Source organism: Chelonia mydas, chromosome 15, assembly GCF_015237465.2.
Source record: "Chelonia mydas isolate rCheMyd1 chromosome 15, rCheMyd1.pri.v2, whole genome shotgun sequence".
NCBI lineage: Eukaryota > Metazoa > Chordata > Testudines > Cheloniidae > Chelonia > Chelonia mydas.
The window spans coordinates 19871283-19892745 of NC_057856.1; the positions used below are offsets into that span (position 1 = coordinate 19871283).

The following is a 21463-nucleotide window of genomic DNA, read 5'->3' on the forward strand; positions in this document are numbered from 1 at the left end:
AGAGTGCTGGCGAGCATTAACACGGTCTTGCTCAGTCACAAGCGAAACAGAAGCCATTAGGCAAGATCTATATTGGCAGGCTTTGAAACTAGTCAGTTATTTTTTCTGCGAAGCCCTGGGCCTCTCTCTCAGAAGAATTCGGACCCAGCAATTCCTAGAACAGTCTTTGCAAGCATCACACCAGCCTTGTTTGTGCAGGAGGAGATGTTTTGCAATCTCTCCCGGGCACAAAACATTAACAAATGCCTGCCCAGGGCAGGGTATCTAGACCCCCCCCAGAGAGGATGCATCTAAGGATGTGTTTATGTTGCAATCACGGGGTATGATTGCATAAGGTGTAGGCATAGCTGATCTAATTTTAAGGTAGCCAGCACAGGTCCCGGACCAGCGAAGCTGCAGCAGAGAGAACTTCAGCACAGGCTAGCCCCATGAGTAGTTACCCTAGGTAGGCTTGCAAAGCCCGCAGTAAAGCCCATGCTGCCGTGACTTCACTGCTCCTTGACCCAAAGTAGCTATATTAAGCTAGCTCAGGTACATCTACACGAGCCGCAATCACAGCCCACAACTGCAGTGTAGACCGACCCCAATATTAAACTGAGGCTACATGTTGTCACAGCCAAGAGGACAGGGTGTTCAAGGTAGTTGTCAGAAAGCGGAACCCCTAGAAACACACTATAGAAGTAGTCCAAGACCACAGCTTTGCAAGCTATCCTGACCAATATGCCAGTGCTTATGGACTCCAGTCCCCGAGTCCTGTGGTGGTAATTTATTTATCCATTGCACACAGGCGATGGGTAACCTAAATAGCTCATCTAAGACACAGCTTCCTTTTCCTAGCAAGGTTCAGCTTTTACGCAGTTTTACAGTCAAAAATCAAGCAGGTCAAGTGCAATGCGTAAGGTCACATGGCAGAGGACGTGCACACTTTGAGATGAAAGCATGACCACCAGCTGGAGGAGACATGCCCACGCTAGCTCTGATAGTGGGCTAAAAATAGACTGTCGCTGCAGTGCCATGGAGGGCTAGCTGCCCCGAGTACATGCCGGTTCAAGACGCTAGGTACGTGCCCCACTTGCCTTGCTGCGGCTACACTCCGTTCTCAGCATGCTAGCTAGATCAGAGCCAGCGTGGGCATGTCTCCTCACCTTGGGAATCACCCCCCCCCCCCGGCTCCAAGTGTCGATATCCCCTCTGCCACCTTATACGCTGCCTCTCAGAAGTGACAAGCTTGGCCACCCTTCAGCATTGCTTTTCCAAGGCCTAGGCCAAGCAATTTAACATGAACAATAAAAGCAATTCCTCCTCCACACCCCACCCAGAGCGTGTTAACTCGCTGTGCAAATCCAGACGATGAATGTTCGTTATTTTGACTGGTACTAAATTACCATAAAATAATGAGGCCGTCTGGCTTGCTGCTCCCGGTGCGAGCTTCCCACCCCAGAGTGACATTTTATCCATCCACAGTCATGTCAGCTCACGAGGAACAGAGATTTCTACTGAGAGTTTAATGAGCCTCCTCTCCCTCCCCTCCCCCAACCAAACTACATTTCTCCTCTGGTGACTGTGCCAGTGGGTGGGGAAACAGGTGTGCCCTGATGATTAGCCCCCAAGGAGAATGTAACAAGAGCCTGGCACTGCCCAGGCAGATGAGGGCGAGGGCTCTTGGGTGGTTTTGGGTTTCACTAGCCAGGCTGAGGAGGCTGTTTTATCCAGGTTTACTCAAGAAATGGCACAGAGCGTGGCACACATTATAAACACACTCTCCAAAATCCAGGCGTTGGAAGAAAAATGGTAACACAAGGAAGGCTGTGGGTCTGCTTTTTTAGCAGGGCCTTGCTAATTCAGATGCAGCGCTGATAAATAAGGATGTCTCTCACTTTATCATTGCCCGGTTTCATTTTTAATCACTGAATGCCTCCTCCCGAGCGCTCAGCAATTCACAATGCTGACAGAGCAGAATGTTCCTACTGGTGGAAAAAGGCTTTTCCTGGAAATGATTATATTTCCCAGGCATTAAAAATGTACAGATTCATAAGGGAACATGAATTCATTTTTAGGGATGAGCGGGGAGGGTACATCTGCTTCACTTTCTGCCACGGGCTCCTCCCACCATAAGGCTGTTCTGACTCCCATGATCCCTTGGGCTCCGAGCACAGGGAGGGGGCAGGGCTCACAACGTTCAACGCTTTGATCAAAACCATCATTTTCGTCACAAGAAAAGAAAAAAATTCATGCACATTGTGCATCGTTATGGATTTATAAAGCTTTGATTTCTTGACTCCCCTTTGGTGGCTGCTTTAGCGGATAAATTAACCATATACCCCCTGACACAATGAACTCACACCCTACAAAGTTATACACACTATTAAGCTATACACCCTCTACGCCAATTCCGCCTAGCAGCTCGGGATAGGACGTCAGGTCCAACAAGACAGTTTATGTGCAGTTCACTTTTCTTTCGTCCCCCACCTCAGGTAAATGTCATGCTGGGTTTGAGCTTCCCAAGTTGGGATCCAATTTTTCCCAAGGTTCAGAGGATCTGGAGTGCGGGTTTAAGTCCATCTCTAGAGAATCAGAGGGAGGTTTCTAAAGGAGACAGCGTGGCTCTCATTTAAGAGCATAGCATCAAAATAAAAGCTCCCACCCATTTAACAAAAAAGCACTCTGTACGTCAGCTATTTCATTATTCCAGCAGTGAGTTCATACCACTCTGGGATGAAAACACTGCTCTCCTGACACACACCCTGGGAACTGCAACAATTTCCACATGCCAAGGGCATGCACTCAGCTCTGTATTTCCCTCTGAAAGGGTTACAGGCTCAGGAAGTGGCTTTCCTGGCACATGGGAAACTGGGTATGTGACCTACATGCAGTGAATGAGTGCTACAGGATTGGTGCTGCTGGGAAGGCCTGCAGTATTGGATGCTACCTTGGGAAGAGCTTGCAATGGGGAAAACCGCAGCTGCTCTTGAAACCTGTAGGTAGTACCCGACACAGGAAGGCCAACTTGCACATGGGGAACAAGGCCTTTGGAAATCGCTTGCAAAAAGCCTCTATTCAGCAGGGCAGCTTCCATACAAAGCATGTTCTAGGGTGCATGCAGCAGCGAAATGGGTGTTTGTGGGAGGAGACAGAGCCAATTCGGGAAATCTACCAGCACTGCTGCTGCTTAAGGAATGTAGAGGCAGGTGGCCAAATAGTTAAGTCATATCCCCAACATGATGAGCTGATGGCACAAGAGGACAGGTGTAAATACAGACGGAGTAAGCAAGTAGGAAAAAATAGTAATGCTGGAAGAATGCTTACTTGGGCATCAGCATCTTGTTTTTCTCATAGAAGAGACGAAGATCTTGAGGGCTGCTGGCCTATGGAGAAGAAAGAAAACGTGTCTAGAGCAGCTTGCAATAACGCAGGGAGAGGAATTATTATTATTTTAACCTATTTCACAATTGCTTTGAAGTGTACTGTGGTTGCTTTCTTACTGCTGGACTAGCAGGGAGAGCAGCTTCTATTTCAGGAGACCCTACAGACTGCAAAACCCAGACTGCGGTGTGGACTGAAAATACAGTATTTCAGCCTCCTGTATTTTTGTCCCTGACCTGATTCTATTTTCCTCTCCTTTTCTGAAGGCTCAGCTTCATTTCCATGAGTTCTGCAGCTCACTTCTAAGCTGCCCGAATAACCCTCTCCCAGGAGGCTAAATAATTGCAGACGTGAGGAGTTCCAAATGATGAATGGCAGCTCCTGCAGAGAACATGGATTAGTGCTTCGGGGTCTTAAGAAAGGGAGCAGGGAGGTTGTTGACGTGAAAGGCATCAGTGGAGAACACCAGCTCTCTTGAGAAACGGAAAAATCAAGACAACCAGACCCTAGAGTCTTTTGCCAGCAATTCTCAAGCTACAGCTGTTATCACGGATGAGAGAGTGTTTCTGGTCATGACCATAAAGAAATCAAATTCTGGGAGAGACAAGCGTTAAAAAAATAATGCTACCCACTATGAGAGGTTAGCCTCCAGAGTTAAAAATAAAGTCTCCAGGAAATAAGCAAAGTCCCATACAGCCTCCTCATGCTGTTCCTCGTTTGTTTTTTATGAACTAAATAATACAGAACCTGTAAATTTCCCCAAGAGTGTTCTTTGTGTGCAGAAGCTTTCAGCCTAGACAAATGGTCTCTAATGCAACGCAGTGTGGACTGGCTGGCATGCAAACCACAGACATGGAGGCAAGAGAGAAGGGAAAGAGCCACGCTCTGGCCCGATCACTGCTGCAGGATGCACTGTTTGCAAAAGGTGGGAGGCACTGGGAGGTCACAGGCAGTTTGTCCTGACCCTGGGGATCAGCAGAGAACCAGGCAGACTTTCCAAAAGACCTCAAAAGACCAAAAGACCATTTCGGAATTGGAAGCATTTCAGGTCAACTAACCTGCTTAAGGAGCCAGCGGGGGCCATGCAGACAAACTGGGCCAGTGGACAGGTGTGAGCTGTCACGGCTGCAGCATGCTTAGAGGCTGGACAAGCAGTCACATGGTTGTTTTGCCTTTGGTGTTTAGCCAGCACTTCACAGCATGCTGCCCGTTTTCAACGGCACCTGCAGGCCTGAAGGTGAAAACTCAGCTAACGACAGCTACTGGGACAAATCGGAAGCCGAGCGAAGCCAATGGGAGATCAGTTGACTTCTGGATGTTTTGGATCAGGCCCTTCGTGAGCTGCAAAACTTCGGTTGATCAGAGTTTGTGACAAAGCTATTGTTTCTAAGCTCGCACATGTGCTCATGCACGCACACCCCCACGCACGCACACACACCCCCCTTCCTACAGGGAAGCGGCGCTTCTCTTTCAGTGGAACAAGACAGCTGTCCTAGATTTCCTTTCTGCGGCAACCGATCCCTCGTTATCACACGGAAAGAGCTGGGACAAAACTGGGGCACAGCGATATGCTCCGTTTTCCAGTTTCACAAAAATGTTAAGCGACTCCCTGTGCAGCAGAGGTGGCCGCTTCACCGAAGACAATCCATGGGATGGTGTTTCCAAGCCTGGCAGTCTAACCTGATTTACTTCAGTACAGATCTGCCTTTTTTTTTTTTGTACCCTTCCCCCACATGGATCCTGCTCTGTGATTCGCATCTCATTGTTCGTCCAATTTCAAACAAGCCTGGGCACACATGGCACAGAAGAGCTTGGCAGCAAGGCTACGGGCACACGCACACACAGAACCCTACAAGTCGGAATACAGTTCCACGATGATCAGGTTAAGTGTTTATTCATGTCAGCAAGAGATAGAAGGATTGTCTGTCTTCTTTATTCACTCCCTGGTTCAACAGCTCAATTGTTTTAGACAATACAATGAATCTCTGATCTATTTCAAACATTTTGTCAGAAGCTTCCTAGAAGTAACAGCTGCAGTATATCAAAGGAGCACGTCTTTAAAGTGAAAGTTAATTGGGAGCATGTTTTTTGAGCACAAATAAAACCCTTTAACAAAACTCCCCCTTTTAAAATTTAATAAAAAGGCAATTTAGGGACTACGGAAAGTTTGGACGCATAGGTTTGGAGAAGGGAGTCTTGCATTTATTTTCTGAACAGGTTTTATTGCAACTTTCCCCCACACTGGCTTAGCGATTAGCTTCTCACCTGTTCTGGAGGCAACACATCTAGCAGTGGTAGGGTGGTTTAATCCCTGCCCAACTAAACTTTGGTCTCTTAGCTGGAGCTGCCCAAGAGGGTCCTTACTGCAGCATTGGTAGCTACAATATAATCATGTGTCTGCTGGGAAATGGACTGACACTACCAAACCCAGTTCACATTGGCCACCAAACCCCCTCAGATGACACTTCTGATCACCAATGACCCAGATAGGCCTGCATCGTAGTGTAACCGCGTGACTAATCATAGAATCATAGAATATCAAGATTGGAAGGGACCTCAGGAGGTCATCTAGTCCAACCCCCTGCTCAAAGCAGGACCAATCCCCAATTTTTGCCCCAGATCCCTAAGTGGCCCCCTCAAGGATTGAACTCACAACCCTGGGTTTAGCAGGCCAGTGCTCAAACCACTGAGCTATCCCTCTCCCCATCAGCTGAGCCATCCGGCCCCACGTCTAGGAATAAGCTAAGACTAGACCTACAATAACCATCTTGCTACACAGGTGGTGCTGATCAAGGCTGCGCACTGTTGGGAGAGCTCAGACGTCAACGATCTATTGACTGCACTAACTATTCCATGCTTTTGGGAGGTAATATACTGCCCCCCCCCCCCAGAATAGAAATTCACAGGTACAGCTGGGCAAATAATGGCCATTTCCATTTGCTGGCAATTCTGAAAAATTGAAAATAAGTTTTGTTTCAGGTCAAATCAAAAACAAAAAGTTGCAATGAACTCACAAGTTAAAAAAATAAGAGTCTGAACCTTTCATTTCAACCAACCCATTTTGTTTGCTTTGACAAAAACCAGGGATGACTAGATTCACAAAATACTGCGGGAGGGAAGTAGGCAGATCACCTTCAGCCCAGTGGTCAGGGTACTCTTCTGGGACGAGACACACCCAGGTTCAATTCCCATCTCTGCCTAATGTGGAGAAGAGATCTGAACTTGGATCTCCTACACTTCAGCAGGTCTCTCTCAATCTCTCCTGTTCTACTGTGTATAAATAATTAGTCACTGGAGCAGGTACTTGAACCTGGATCTCCCAAATCCTAGGTGAGCATGCTAAGCACCAGCCTATAGTGTCATTCTCACTCTCTTCCCCTAGCTGACTAACTTGTTGTCACCTAGCCACCATCTGCTTCTGGTGTGTGTTTAAATCAGCACAGTTTCCCCAAATCCTGCAAAAACCAGCAGCAATTCTAGAAACGGAATTTCTCATCCTTAACAATACAGGACTGGCTCTGGTTAACTCAGTTTGGGGCTATAAAACCAGCCTGCTTTCCAAACAAAAGGTTTGTTTAAGTTCCAGGTATAAAAACCTTCCTTCATCAGTTGCACTGGAGGCTCATTTCAGAGTGTAAATTCCTTATGGTTGTTATAAATGGCACATAATCCTAGTACTTATCTAGGCAGAATGAACTGGGAAAGAATAGCACAGCAGGCTCAGTGCATCAGGCTTGGAAATTAATTTTTCATCTAGCAGCTAGCTGGGATGAGAACACACACAGACAGCTTAACTCTTTCAGAGCTGGCAGATCAGCACTTTTAAGTGTCTGAACTATTGCCACTCTCATTTGTGTCTCTCTCTCTCTCTCATAGGCATAGAAAGTTGCAACACAAGCCTTAAACCCCACCCCACTCCACAAAACTGCACCCTGATTTTTAGAGGCGCCCTGCACCGGGAACTCCCAGGAACATCAGTGGTACTTGCTCCTCTGAAAAATTAAATCAAGACTGTACAACCTGGCCAAGTCTTACAAATAAATCAAGACCATAAGGAATCAAATTGTTTAGTCTCTAAGGTGCCACAAGTACTCCTTTTCTTTTTGCGAATACAGACTAACACGGCTGCTACTCTGAAACAAGTTAAAAGTTAACTCTTGTGCCTGGTTCGAGCTCTGTCCCCAGGCTAAGAGACAGGCCACTGGACTGGGACTCAGGAGTTTGGGATTCTATTCTTAGCTCTGCCAGTGACCTGCTGTGTCCCTAGGCAAATCTCTTCCCCTCTCTGTGCCTGTTCCCCCCTCCTTCCCGTCTGCCTTGCCTAGTTTATCAGTAAGGTCTTTAGAGAGAGACTGTGTCTACGTATTGTCCAGGGCGCAGCACAAAAGGGCTCTGATCTCTGTTGGAGTTTCTAGATGTTACCATAACGCAAACAAATAAAACGGCAAGAGAAGGGGAAACACAGTGCGAGCCCTCAGTCATGTAAGGCAGAAAAGCCTCAACTCTGGACCACCACCTCATTCGTTAGGCCAGGCATACTAACAATTCAACATTAATACAAAGCTCAGCAAATCTGTCGATAGGGATTATGCATCCTATTAATCTTACCCCCCTGGCAGGCTCTTTGTTTTGTTGATGGACATGTTTAAGATAAAAAGCTGCTTTGGACAGCTTGGACAGTCACGCTACCAACTGTCCAGGTCTGACAATCAGACATGGCGTGTTTGTTGGGTGAGGGGAGGAATGGTGAAGTCAGGGAAGTTGGCTCGGGTGACCTGGCTGCTGTTCATTTTCATTTCTACAAACAGCTATAAAGAAGAAGAAAACCCACCCACCCTCTTCTGCCTTGATTTGGGAGGTTACATTTCCCCAGTAGAAAAGCAAGACAGTTGGACCCAGCCTTTTCACACGTGCTAGCTCCTTATCCATCTATCCAAGTCCCTTGAAGTCTATTGTATGTTTAAAGACTCATTTTCTTGCTGAGGACAACCTTTTGCATGTACAGCACACCTGCGAGCCTCTCCAGACGTAGCAATGGATGCTCATGACAGGTGAAACGCAGACAGATGTCGAAGGGGCTGGATCCCATATTCCATTGCACTAGGGGAAACGGCAGTCAGCCGTTCTCTGGCTCGGCTTGAGGAATCTAACAAAATCTTAACCAGACGTGCAAGTGTCCTCCCCAGGCACGGGCTAAATAAGCTACCTTGGCCGACGAACAAACTTCCACCCAGAAGGGTGAAACTCAAGGGGACCTTGCTCTCTGAGACAGCAAAATCTACAGGAAACAGATCACTGCTGAGGGGCAGCCACCATCTCCCGCTGGACCCAGCCAGGTTTGGGACAGGAAGAGGGGGTTGCATTCCTCTGAAACATCAGGCACTGGCCATTGCCAGGGGAAGGACACTGGACTAACAGGCTCGTCCAGCCAGAGTTTCTTTGTTCTGCATTTGGGTTATTTCAGGCTCAAGACACACTCCAAGAGGTCTCAGTTGGACAGTAGAAAGCAGGCACCTTTACGAGTGTTGGAGGGATGCAGCTGCCTCTTTACCTTCTTTCCTTGGCTGATCTGTCCAGGCGGGTCTGGGCACCCTAGCCACCTCCCCACTCTGTGCTAATTTTGCTGCTCTGCAATCCGCTCAGAAATGTCAAAACCGAACCCTGCTTTATCCAGTCCGCACCTACCAACAATTGCACTCCATGCTCTCCCCACCTCTTTGCACAATTGATTATTATCGACTCCAAGACCTTCAGCTGTTGCAGCACCTCTTGCAAAGCCTCCAATGGTGCAAATGAGGGAATAAAGTCCTTTAACGTTTAACTAGCTCTCGCAACATCTGCCACAGGCCGGCTTCATTTGCCTAGAACTTACAATCTGGGAAAAGCGGTTGGTAACCTCTGTCTTAAGTGTAAACACACGATCTCAACACACACACATACTCAGAGGACCATCTGGACTGGGCTTTGTTTTCTCCCTGATCAAACAGATTCATAACGGTTACTGTAGTGACAAAACAGGCCTCAGTATTTTGTTGCCAAAGCACAACCCCCAAAAGATAGAGGCAAGGAAATCAAGACAGATGTGCAACATGTACCCACTAAAGAAAAACACTCATTCCAACCCATCCATGCTGCATCTCTGCCTAGCAGAATCTTCTGAAGTCACTCTTCTCATGCCAAGGAGTTAGGTGACCCCTTATTTCCCTATGCAAGCTACCCAGATCGCTGATCTGACAGCACTGTAGGGTTGCCTCATCTCCGCATAAGTAAGCGGGCAGAACAATAGAAAGAGCTTGGACTCTGCCCTTCCCCTCCACTGGAGCCCCAGCCCCAGCCCCAGGCTGGCAGAGTTGAGTACAGCAGGCTGGGTAACATATTTGCCATGACAATTTTCTAAAAAGAATATCGTCACAGGAAAATTTCCATGTAGTTAAAAAGGCATTTGTCACTGAATAACAATAATGGACATACGTAAGGCTTTTCAAAGAAGTCAGCTGCCCCAGGGTTGCCTGTGAGTGCAGCATGCCTACAATGCCAGCTTTGGCCAACAATGTCAGGGAAATTTCCATCAGTAGGTTGTGTGGAGCTTTGAGATACTTTAATAGTGGGCAAGGATCTCATTTATATGTGTGAGTCAAAGCTTTGTGTGTATACACACACAGCTTTATTTTAGACAAACACAATATTTATTTTCTTTTCTCCTAACAGTTATTTCTTCCCCCTTCCCCATTAAACAAAGTTGTTGAGACTGAGAACAAGAAAATGTAACCAGCCACTATGAAACGGTCAAAATTTCCATGCCGACCATAGGAGATACTGTAAAACCAAAAATTACACATGCAGGGAAGATGAAGGCTCACTTTCGTTACAGAGCGAGGTGGGCAGACCAGAAAGTATTGTCAGAGAAGATCCCAAAACTGAGATGAAAAAATAACCCTGGCATCTAGAAAGGAAAACATGCCCTCAGCACTGAGACCACGCCAAAATAAAAGCCTCAGTTTACGGCCACACTCAACCACTCCTTCCTGTAAGATTTCTAACAGGCTTGTAAATCACCTTATCCCCCTCCCGGTTACATAACTTCATAAACATTCAAGATCTCACTTTAAGTTACGAAAGTTCTGAACCTAAAGCAGAGAAAATCCAGCAGCTTGTAAAACGGGGCTTATGTCACTGGAGAGTTTTCTTTTAGTTATCTTCATTTTCAGTGAGTCAGTCATTCGGATGGATTGGGGGATGGGGGAGAAAAAATCAGGTTTCAGTGGCCACTGCAATAGTGATCAGGGTTTCAAAATTCAGCCCCCCCCCAAAAAGAGCGACCTGAGATCAATTCATATCTGATGAGAAGAACTGACGTGTTCATGGCCATTGTCCCCATGTCGCTCTGCACTGATACGCAGAAAACCCTGGTTTGATTCTTTCTCTCTTGTTTCCTGGGCTAAAAAAGAGACAGGAGCCCACACACTGAGACTCTGGGTAGGTCTACGCTGCAGTTGGGGGGTGCCATTTCCGCACGTGTAGGCAGACCTTGCTAAAAATAGCCGTCTAACCACAGAGGTATGGACTGAGGTTCCTGTGCACTCTGGGGCTATGCCTACACATATGGCAATCTCACCTCGCGGCTGCAGTGTAGAAATATCCTCTGAAAAGTAGGAAGCAAATTGCACATCACTCTGCAATGCACCAATCGACGCGGATGGATAGGCTCCAAAAGGAAGTCCCTTGATAGTGCTCCCCTGGTTAGAAAGGCGGCGATCATGCTAGGGAAAGGTTTTAAGTCTGTATGAATGTCCTGGAAAGGGGTACGGAACGGGAGGATTTGGGGAGTTCAACAGGTAGGTGGAGGAAACCATGGACCCCCCGTTGCTTGGCATAAGAGGAACAAAACAAGATGAGTATAACCATATGTGAGCAACTGGTGCTTGGGAGGAGAAAAGTGGAAGCTGAAGCTAGATGGAAACAAAGTGAACAGTGTGGGTAATTCACTGCTGGAACAATTCACCTAGGGATGTGCTAGATTCTTCATCGCTTGGCATCTTTAAATCAAGTATGGGTGTCTTTCTTAAAGACAGGCTTGAGTTTAACCAGAAGTTATGGGCACGTTAGGTGGAATTCTAAGGCCTGGGTTAGATGCTAGATGATCATAATGGTCCCTTTCTGGCCTTGAAAAAAAACCAATATTTACACAGAAGACTTCTTCAATAAGACCTTCCTAATCTACTCCAGAAGCCAGGCTATTTCAGCTACAATGCACCATTTCAAAGCAGAGTCATACCAATCAGCCATAATATTTCCCTTCCGATTAGTTGATCTTCCTCATAGTTCGTACACCAGACGTGAGCAAACTACGGCCCGAGGGCCACATCCAGCCCACGGGACCGTCCTGCCCGGTCCCTGAGCTCCTGGCCCAGGAGGCTGTCCCCACTCCCCTGCAGCCACGCTGCAAAATGCTCTGGGTGGCAGGGCTGCAGAGCACAGCCTGACCCAGTGCTCTGTGCTGCGTGGCTGCTTGTCCTGGTGCAGCCAGGCTGCCAGCCACCAGTGCTCCAGGCAGCCCGGTAAGGGGGCAGGGGGTGGGGGCGGGGGCGGGGAGGGGGTGTTGTATAGAGGACAGGGGAGTTCAGTGGGTGGGAAGGGGTGTGGATAGGGGTCTGGACAGTCAGAGGGCGGGGAACAGGGGTTGAATGGGGGCAGGGGTCCGGGGGGGGGGGGGGGGGACAGTCAGGAAGGAGAGGAGGGGTTGGACGGGGCGGCGGGAGGCAGTCAGGGAACAGGTAGCAGGGGGGTTGATGAGGCAAGGGGGTGGGCAGCAGTCAGGAAAGAGAAGGGAGTTGAATGGGGTAGTGGGGGGCAGTTAGGGGCGAGGGGTCCGGGAGTGGTCAGGGAGAAAGGGTGGTTGGATGGGACAGGAGTCCCGGGGGGCAGTCAGGAAATAAGGGGGGGGTTGATGGGGCAGCGGGGGGCAGTTAGGGTGGGAGGTCCGGGGGCAGTCAGGGGACCGAGAGCAGGGGAGGTGGATGGGGCAGTGGTTCCCGCAGGGCTGTCAGGGAACAAGGGGGTTTGATGGGGCAGGAGTCCCAGGGGGGCCGTCAGGGGGCAAGAAGCAGGGGGGTTGGATAGGGGGCGGGGGCCGACCCATGCCTGACTGTTTTGGGAGGCACAGCCTCCCCTAACTGTCCCTCCATACAATTTCAGAAACCCGATGCATCCCTCAGGCCAAAAAGTTTGCCCGCCCCTGACCTACACCCTCAAGCATAACAGAAAATATATTATTCCCTGTGCACGGTCGTAAAGGGAAACTGACTTTAAAGCAAGCTGCTGGGGACACCATTGCTTTAAGGGTCCAAGATAATCTTCTGAAAAGCTGGCCTTTCACAAGAACACACACACATGGGGATATATTTCCGCCGCTGCCCTGAGGCAGACTCTGGAGAAGAAGCATCGGCCTCTACCAATATTTGCAGCACTGAAAAAAGATGGGAGCATCCCATTGATTTGAGAATTAATGAGCCTATCTCGCTCAGTGGGGTGGACAGACAGACAGGCTGATTTGCCTGGAGACGGGGTTCCTCATGCTCAGTATTGCATATGACCCCTGGTGTGGGTGAAACAGATGAAAAACAGCAAGAAACTCATCAAGCATTAATAGCCATAGAGCCACTCACCTGGAAGGGAGCCTTTCCTGTCAGACACTGGTAAATGATGGTTCCTATACTCCAAAGGTCAGCTTTAGCATCATAGTGTTGGGACATAATGACTTCTGGGGCCTGCGTGGAGAGAGAACACAGCGTTCTGTTTACAAAGACTTGGCTCTTTTCTTGGCAGCTGCCAGAGAAACAGAAGCCCCTAATTTTTAAAAAAAGCACCGGGCCAAGATTCCACAAAAGAAAAGAGATTAAAAATTTTTCCCCCTGCTTTAAAGTGCTGCATTCATATTAGCAAGGAGGCAGTTTCATAACGCTAATCTGGTTACTTGAGGCATGGTGTTACTTTAGGCACTGCCCACTTTACTTTTGCCTGATGCACTGTAGGCAAAAAACAGTGCTTCCCCTTGTCAGGCATGACAATCTCCATTGAATCAACTTGCAAACAAAAGAGTCCCTTTAGAACAGCACAGGCATCCCTTCTAGAACAAAGCAAAGGCACACACACACACACACTCCAGTTCAAGTCCCAACTTTACCAATTACAGCCATGACAAACAAGGGATCAAGTTGGTACAGGTAACTCAGCCCTTCCCACTCCATGGATTTCTTAAGAGGCTAACCCAAGCAGGCAGCTGTGACATGTGGCAGCAGTCATGCCAGTGGACGTGACTGGAGTTCAAAAGCAGGCCCATGTGTTTATCCAAAAGAGGTCAGTCCCCACAATCTCTGTGGTCTGTAACCTTCCACAAAATGCACACCACTCCTCACGGCAGGTTTGCTTCAAAAGCTAAAGATAGCATGGATTCAGAGTGACCAATAGCTCAGAATGCAATATGCCTCTTGATCTGTGCAGAGGTGAAGGTGGGAGAAGGACAGGCTAGCTTAAAACCTATATTTATAAAAGAGGCTTCCTCTAACACTCACAGAAGACAGGACTGGAAGGGGATCAGTTTTCTAGCTCTGCCACAAGCAAAGGACAAGAAAAGATTTGTTCCCTTTGGACTGGCGGTGGTGTTGGGAGGAGAGGGGACAAAACAAAAACACCCCACTCTGAACAACTCACAGACAGGAAGTCCTGCCTGTCTGCCTCAACACCAAACAAACAGAGTCAAGGAAACGGTTGTCAGTGGCAGATATGGATGCTCAGGACCATTCTGGGTGAGGACCCAGATTTCCGTAGGGGTCAGACACAGCCCCCTTTGCTGCATCCTCACACTGACATAGCATTCCTCTTACTGTGGCCAGGCAAGAAAGTAGGGCTGATTATGAGCATGCATGAGGATACACAGATAGGGAATGCAGAGGCCACCCCACCCATCTGTCGCTCAGCATGCACACACAGGGACCCATGACAGCAGCAGAGTAAACCCCTTCATGGCCCCCAGAACTCAGAACACATTTTACTCAGAACTTAGCACCCCTGCACATCCCCAAAAAAATCACCTTTAAACCAAGAACATAAAACATTTTAAACCCAAAAGGAATTCCCAGAGTACTTCCAAAAAAAAAAATTGTCTCTCTCACTTTAAACGTGAACCAGATATCTGATCTACTTGCAAGAGAACGTAAAAGAAAAAGCGTCACTAAAAATAGACTGTTCAGGAAAGTTTCTCAAGAGGTTACATCACCCTTATATACAGCACGTCAACAAACAACTGGCTTCAACAATAAAGCGAGAGGAAGTCAGGCTTGCTTTGGTTTGCACCGACAGACACAGTTTTAAACACAGTGGAGCTATAGGCCACTGTGTAATGCGGCCAAGACCTGTGCCAGGATGAAGGCTCAGGCTGGGGGTTTTAAAAGGAGCTTAAGGAAAGTAGGCATTTAAACCACATTGAAATTCAATGAGAGTTGGCCATCTCAGGCAACGTCTATAATAAAAACACAGCAGTGGCCCAGCTGCACCGTAGACACTACAGTGACCGAAGGGGTTTTTCTATCCCTGTAGTAAATCCACCTCTCCCAGAACTAGGTCAGCAGAAGAATTCTTCCCTCAACCTAGCACGGTTACCAATAGGGCTTAGGTCGGCTTCACTACATTGCACAGCCCTGAGCGACTTAGTTAAGCTAATCTACCTTTATAGGGCAGACCAGGTCTAATTCCCCATATCACCTTTGAAAACCCCAGCCTGAATTAATGGGAGAGCATCGACTTTCCAATGAATCAAGCAGAGCAGTCGCACGGACCACATCGAAGGCCTGGTTTGGTCATTTTTAATTTTGCTGCCTTCGTGTGAGTGATACACCAAGGTTATTTTATACCAGTTGACTCCATGCACACGAACAAGCAATTATCACATTACATTTCATCCCTAAGGGTTGTGGGTGGGGTGGTTTTTTTTTTTTAGTATGTCTGTTTGCAATCTAAGCAAATACCTGCAGGCAACTGGCTCGACCAAGGCACAAAGTAGATGTGGATCGCAATAGAAGCCAGGCGAACTTCACTTACAGTCATTGTTTTAGAATTAGGTTAGGCTGTGAAATAATATTTAGCAGCAGGTTTAAAGACTGTAGGGGTAGATTCTCCAGGTTACCTACGGAAAGCTGAGAATTCACCTCTCTCCTTGAGAGACGGGTCATGAGAGCAGATACCCAGATATTTATAACCAGAAATCTCTCTCGTTTGGAGTTTAATTTTAGTGCTTGTGACAACAGAGAGGGTGATTTGGAAAGCAGTGAGGTGCAGGCATCATGCCAGCTTCCTAACATAGCCCTACATTCTTGACTAGTCACAATCCTCTCTGCTATCCTACAACCTCCTCTGGAGCATGCTTTAAACACATAAAAGCACGGTCTCCTTTGTTTGAAAGTAGGTGTCACCTTGTAGCTCAGTAGCTTGCTCTGAAGCTCAGCCTGATGCAGGAGAGGTTTCTAATCAAGATTTGTAGGCTACAATTCTTCCATCAGTCCCACTTTATCCCTCTACTAATGGGGCACAACTCTTACTGACAGCGAGAAGATGTCTATACACAAATGTATAGGGAATAAACAGGAAGAACTGGAAATATTAGTACGTAAGTCCAGTTATGACTTAACTGGCATCACAGGACTTGGTGGTAATAAGTCTCACGACTGGAATGCTTGTATAGGGGGAGATATTTGATCAGGAAGGGCAGGCAGGGTATAAAAAGGGAGGTGGTGTTTCATTATACATCAAGAATATATACACTTGTTCTGAGGCCCAGAAAGAGGTGAGAGGCAGACCATTTGAGAGTCTCTTGGTAAAGACAACAAGGGTAAAAGACAGTGGTGCTGTCACAGTATGGATCTGCTATGAACTACCAAATCAGGAGGAGGAGATGGATGAGGCATTTCTAGAACACCACAAATATCCAAAACACAAGATCTGGTAGTAATGGGAGACTTAACTACCTAGTCATCTGTTGGAAAAGTAATACGACAAATCACAAAATTTCCAATAAGTTCTCGGAATGTATTGGCCACAACTTGTTGTTCTGGAAAATAGGGAAGTAACCAGGGAAACAGCCATTTTAGACTTGATTCTGACTAACAGGGAGGAATTGGTAACATGTATGCAGGTGGAAGGCAATTTGGGTGAAAGTGATTATGAAATGATAGATTTCACAATTCTAAGGAAAGGAAGGAGTGAGAGTGGCAGAATAAAGGACAAAGCAGACTTTGACAAACTCAGAAAACTGGTGGGAAACATCCCGTGGGAAGAACATCTGAAAGAAAAAGGAATTCAGGAGCGCTGGCAGTTTCTCAAGTAGACAACTGCAAACTATCCTGTAACGAAGGAAAGATACAAAGAATAGTAAGAGGTAATATGGCTCCATCAGTAGATCTTTAATGACCTGAAACATCAAAAAGTAATCCTACAAAAAAGTGAAAACATGGACAAATTCCTAAGAAGACACAAACAATAGCACAAGCATGTAGGAACAAAATCAGACAGACTAAGGTGCAAAATGAATTACACCTAGCAAGGGACATAAAAGGCAATAAGAAAAAGTTCTTCAAATACATCAGGAGCCAGAGAAAGATGAAGGAAAGTGTAGGGCCTCTACTTAGGGGGAGAAGCAGAGCTAATAGCTGATGACATCAAGAATCCTGAGGTGTTTAATGCCTATTTTGCTACAGTCATCTCTAAAAAGGTTAATGGTAACAGATACTCAGCACAATTAATATTAACAACAAGGGGGAAGGAACCCAATCCAAAAGAGGGAAGAACAGGTTAAAGAATATTTAGATAAGTTAGATATAGTCAAGTTGGCAGGGCCTGATGAAATTCATCCTAGGGTACTTAAGGACCTAGCTGAAGCAATCTCAGAACCATTAGCAATTATCTTTAGGAACTCATGAAGGATTGGTGAGGTCCCAGAAGACTGGGGAAGGGCAAACATACCTGTCTTTAAAAAGGGGGAGCAAAGAGGACACATGAACTTATAGACCAATCAGCCTAACTTTGATACCTGGAAAGATACTGAAACAAATGATTAAATAATCAGTTTGTAAGCACCTGGAAAGTAATAGTGTTATATAGAGTAGCCAGCATGGATTTGTCAAGAACAAATTACGCCAAGCGAGCCTAATTCTTTCTTTGACAGAGTTACTGGCCTAGTGATGTACACAGTCCCCCATGACATTCTCATTTGCAAAGTAGGAAAATGTGGTCTAGATGAAATTACTATATGGTAAGTGCACAACTGGCTGGAAAAATGATACTCAAAGACTAATTATCAATGGTTCATTATCAAACTCAGGGGACATATCTAGTGATCACAGAGATCAATTGCAGGTCTGGTATTATTCAGTATTTTCATTAATGACTTGGATAATGGAGTGGCGAGTATGGTTAGAAAATCTGCAGATGGGATCAAGCTGCTGTGATGGTTGCAAGCATTTTGGAGGACAGGATTAGAATTTAAAATGACCCTGACAAATTGGAGAATTGGTCTGAATTTAATAAGATTAAATTCAATAAAGACAAGTGCACAGTACTTCACTTAGGAATTCAAAATCAAATGTACCGCTACAAAATGGGGAATAACGGACTAGCTGGTAGTACTGCTGAAAAGGATTGGGGGGTTATAGAGGATCACAAATTGAATACTAGTCAACAATGTGATGCAGCTGAGAAAAATGGGTAATAATATAATTCTGGGATGTATTAACAAGAATGTCATACGTAAGACACAGGAGGTAACTGTCTTGCTCTATTCACTGCTGAAGAACTGTGTCCAGTTCTGGGCACAAGACTTTAGGAAAGATCTGGACAAATTGGAGAGAGTCCAGAGGAGAGCAACATAAATATAAAAGGTTTAAAAAACTTGACTTCTGAGAAAAGGTTAAAAACTGGGCGTGTTTAATCTTGAGAAAAGAAGATTGATGGGGGACCTGATAAGAGTCTTCCAATATGTTAAGGGCTGTTATAAAGAGGACTGTGATCAATTGTTCCCAATGTCCACTGAAGGTAGGACAAGAAATAAAGGGCTTAATCTGCAGCAAGGGAGATTTAAGTTAGATATGAGGAAAAGCTTTCTAATGGTAAGAGTAGCTAACCACTGGAATAGGCTACCAAGGTTGTGGAATCCTCATCATCAGAGGTTTTTAAAAACAGGTTGGATGAACACCTGTCAGGGAAAGTCTAGGTTTACTTGGTCCTGCCACAGTGCAGAGGGCTGGACTTGATGATTTCTCAAGGACCCTTCCAGTCCTGCATTTCTATGATTCTGTGTTCACATATCACACCAGAAAAAAAATGCATCCAGCTTGCTGTCATCTAGCCCAATCAAGATATAGAGCAGGTACACCACGGGCTGGCTGAATTACAAACAGAGGGCCACTGTCTCTCAACACTGGGAACAGAGAGCAACGGAAGAGAGGACACTTTGTCCGGAAGGCCCTTTATCAAGGCAGCACCTTGGAAAAAGCCTTATGGCTGCAATGTCATTCCTATTCCTAGTTTGCATCTTTGCTACTCAGCCTGCAGTAAAGGGATAGCACTGATTTTAGATCCCAAAGCCTTAACTGAAGGGCCCTGCTTCCTATCTGGAAGAGGCAATTTCTGAGTGGGGTCAATCAATAGTCTATTATTATTTACCAGAGGTTGCCTGAAAGGCAGATGCCAGCACAGCAGCATAGATGTTTGCCATCTTGCCGCTCAGAGAATCTTTATCAGGTCTCCCACTAGGGTTTCACTTTACAGCAACAGCTTTAAGAACCCAAAATCCAGGTCTTGGGGGGAGGAAAGGAAGAACTAGGCTTAACGGTTGCACAGCGCTTTGACTGGAATAACCTAAATAACCACTGCAGGTTCCACATGTCAGGTAGGGCCTGCTTTTTGCTAGCCCATACAATACCGCAGTTTGACCACAAAAAGGTACATAAGCAGAGAGCACTTACCATGTACATAGGTGAACCGCACAGTGTTGCTGCCATCATGTTGCTTTGCAGGTACCGGGCAAATCCAAAATCAGCTGCAAACACAAAGAAAAGAAGTTCATTCACTCGTTCTAGAGAAGCCCAACCTTTCTTCAGTTGCCTCAATCCTCAGCGTGGGCCCTCCTGTTTCTCCATGGTCCCTCAATAGAAGGGACGTCCCCCATTTTGAATACAGAACTTGTACTCTCCCCCCGAGCTAACCCAAGTTTCTCTCACTATTATTACACGTTCCATACAACAGAAAGGGTTGAGACAATGCAGCTATAAAAAGCATTCTATATGAAAAGGAAGGAATCCCAATTCACTTAAAGGTGCCCGCAGTCACTATTTTTCCTGTGTCTGTTGTTCAATGTTTGTTGTTTTCAGGTGGACTCCAGCGGCCAGATTCTCAGCTGGTGGAAACTGGGAAGCCTCTATTGACTGCTATGGAGCTATGCCTCTTTACACTAGCTGAGCATCTCGTCCGAGATTTATGAATGCAGCAAAGGTCCAGCATAGCTTGATAGCTTTTCCCTCATTACTTGCTACTACTTCAGATTTGGGGAACTGATCATTACACTGCATGACATAGGGCAGGAGGCAGGGTTGGACCACAATGTAACAAACATCAGCAGGGACCCACCACCATCTGTATCTTTGGAACATGCTCGGTTGAAGCAGTATTTGACACTGCTGTTTATATCGCCATCTGTCATTAGAATGATATTATGTCTGACTAGTCCCACTCCTGGACCACACACTCTCCTTCTTAAGGAAAAGGGACGGTTAAACAGCAATGTGCGTGAAGGGTACGACGAACTGAGACTAATGCAGCACACATTAGCTAGGACTGCTGTTTAGATGGCCCTCCATTTTTATGTGCCTGTGGGTTATTAAACACTTCTACTTTCCATCCATGCTTGAATTCTGGAGAACGCTTCAGCTACAGCTGAACGGCTGCAAAATTTCACACAGTCTTCTCCGGCAGACCTCATTTCTCAGCCAAAAGGCACTCATGCTTTCTCCTCAAGACAGAGTTGAAACAGAGCGTGGTGTAATTTAACTGGTGTCAGTCAACATGCAGTATAGTCCAACAAGTATCCATGAATCAAGAAGAGACTACACAGCTCTCCTTTAAGAGAGACCTTGGGTTCAAAACTGGGTTTCTGGTGTGTGTTTGTGTAGCCCGTTGATCAGCATATGTTACATGGACCCCTCTGTGCTTGATCCACAGAGGATGTGGGTCCATCACATCCAACCTGGTTCTTAAGCTTGAGCTGTAAACGGACATTTTTAGCTCTGGAGGTTTCTGAGTCAATCCCTGGTGTCAGCCAAGATGGCAGCCATTATGTGCTGTTTTTTAAATCAGAGCTCAGCGTTCACAAAGTATGTAGGGATTGCAGTCTTGGGACACCAAAATTCCCTAACTCTCCTACTGCACTCTGCCAGCATGCCCCACCTCTGGTTTAAAAGGCCAGGACAAATCAATCAATATCACTGCCTAGACCACTGTTGCCCAGGGGAAAATGAATGACTGGTTTTTCTGAGAAAGACACCTCTCAACTTGTAACTGGACTGAGTCCACCCAATTCATTTTGCATATGTCACAGAACAGCCAGAGCATAAGAACTCTGTCACTCACTAACTACCAGGGATGGTCTGGAACTAACGATCCAGACAATCACTAGATTAGCAAAAGAGGTCATGTGTAAAAACAAAAGACTTGCTAGTTAAAACAGGTTAGGTTACGTTTAAAATGTGCTAGCTATTTTCCTAGTCTAGACAGAGCCCGAGAGATGAAAGGCTCCATATCTGAATACCCATCCTTACGCCAGGAAGTCAAACTATATATAATCCACATGATTACACATGATTTCATTTAAACATCACGGGGAGCTTGGGTGGATGCAGCTGATGCACTAGAATTTAAGACTTAACCACAATAGTTATCCAGCAGAGCAGTGCTGATCGGCATCCACTTCTTTTGGAACAAGTGTAAGAAACAAAACAAATGGATACCGGGGGGACAGACATTCAGTTGGTGTGAGCTAGCATAGCTCTACTGACTT

At 46.3% G+C, this 21463-nt stretch overlaps 1 protein-coding gene across 4 annotated transcripts in view; it reads right to left on the minus strand.

Moving 5' to 3' along the window:
* ULK1 (unc-51 like autophagy activating kinase 1) overlaps positions 1-21463 on the minus strand; it is a 126018-nt gene that overhangs the window by 47608 nt on the left and 56947 nt on the right. For all 4 annotated transcript variants that reach the window (XM_043530038.1, XM_043530036.1, XM_043530037.1 and 1 more), the window contains 3 exons: positions 19377-19450; positions 13029-13130; positions 3307-3365 (listed from right to left, as the gene is read on the minus strand). In XM_043530038.1, the coding sequence (XP_043385973.1) occupies positions 3307-3365; positions 13029-13130; positions 19377-19450 (235 nt within the window). The remainder of the gene's footprint in view (positions 1-3306; positions 3366-13028; positions 13131-19376; positions 19451-21463) is intronic.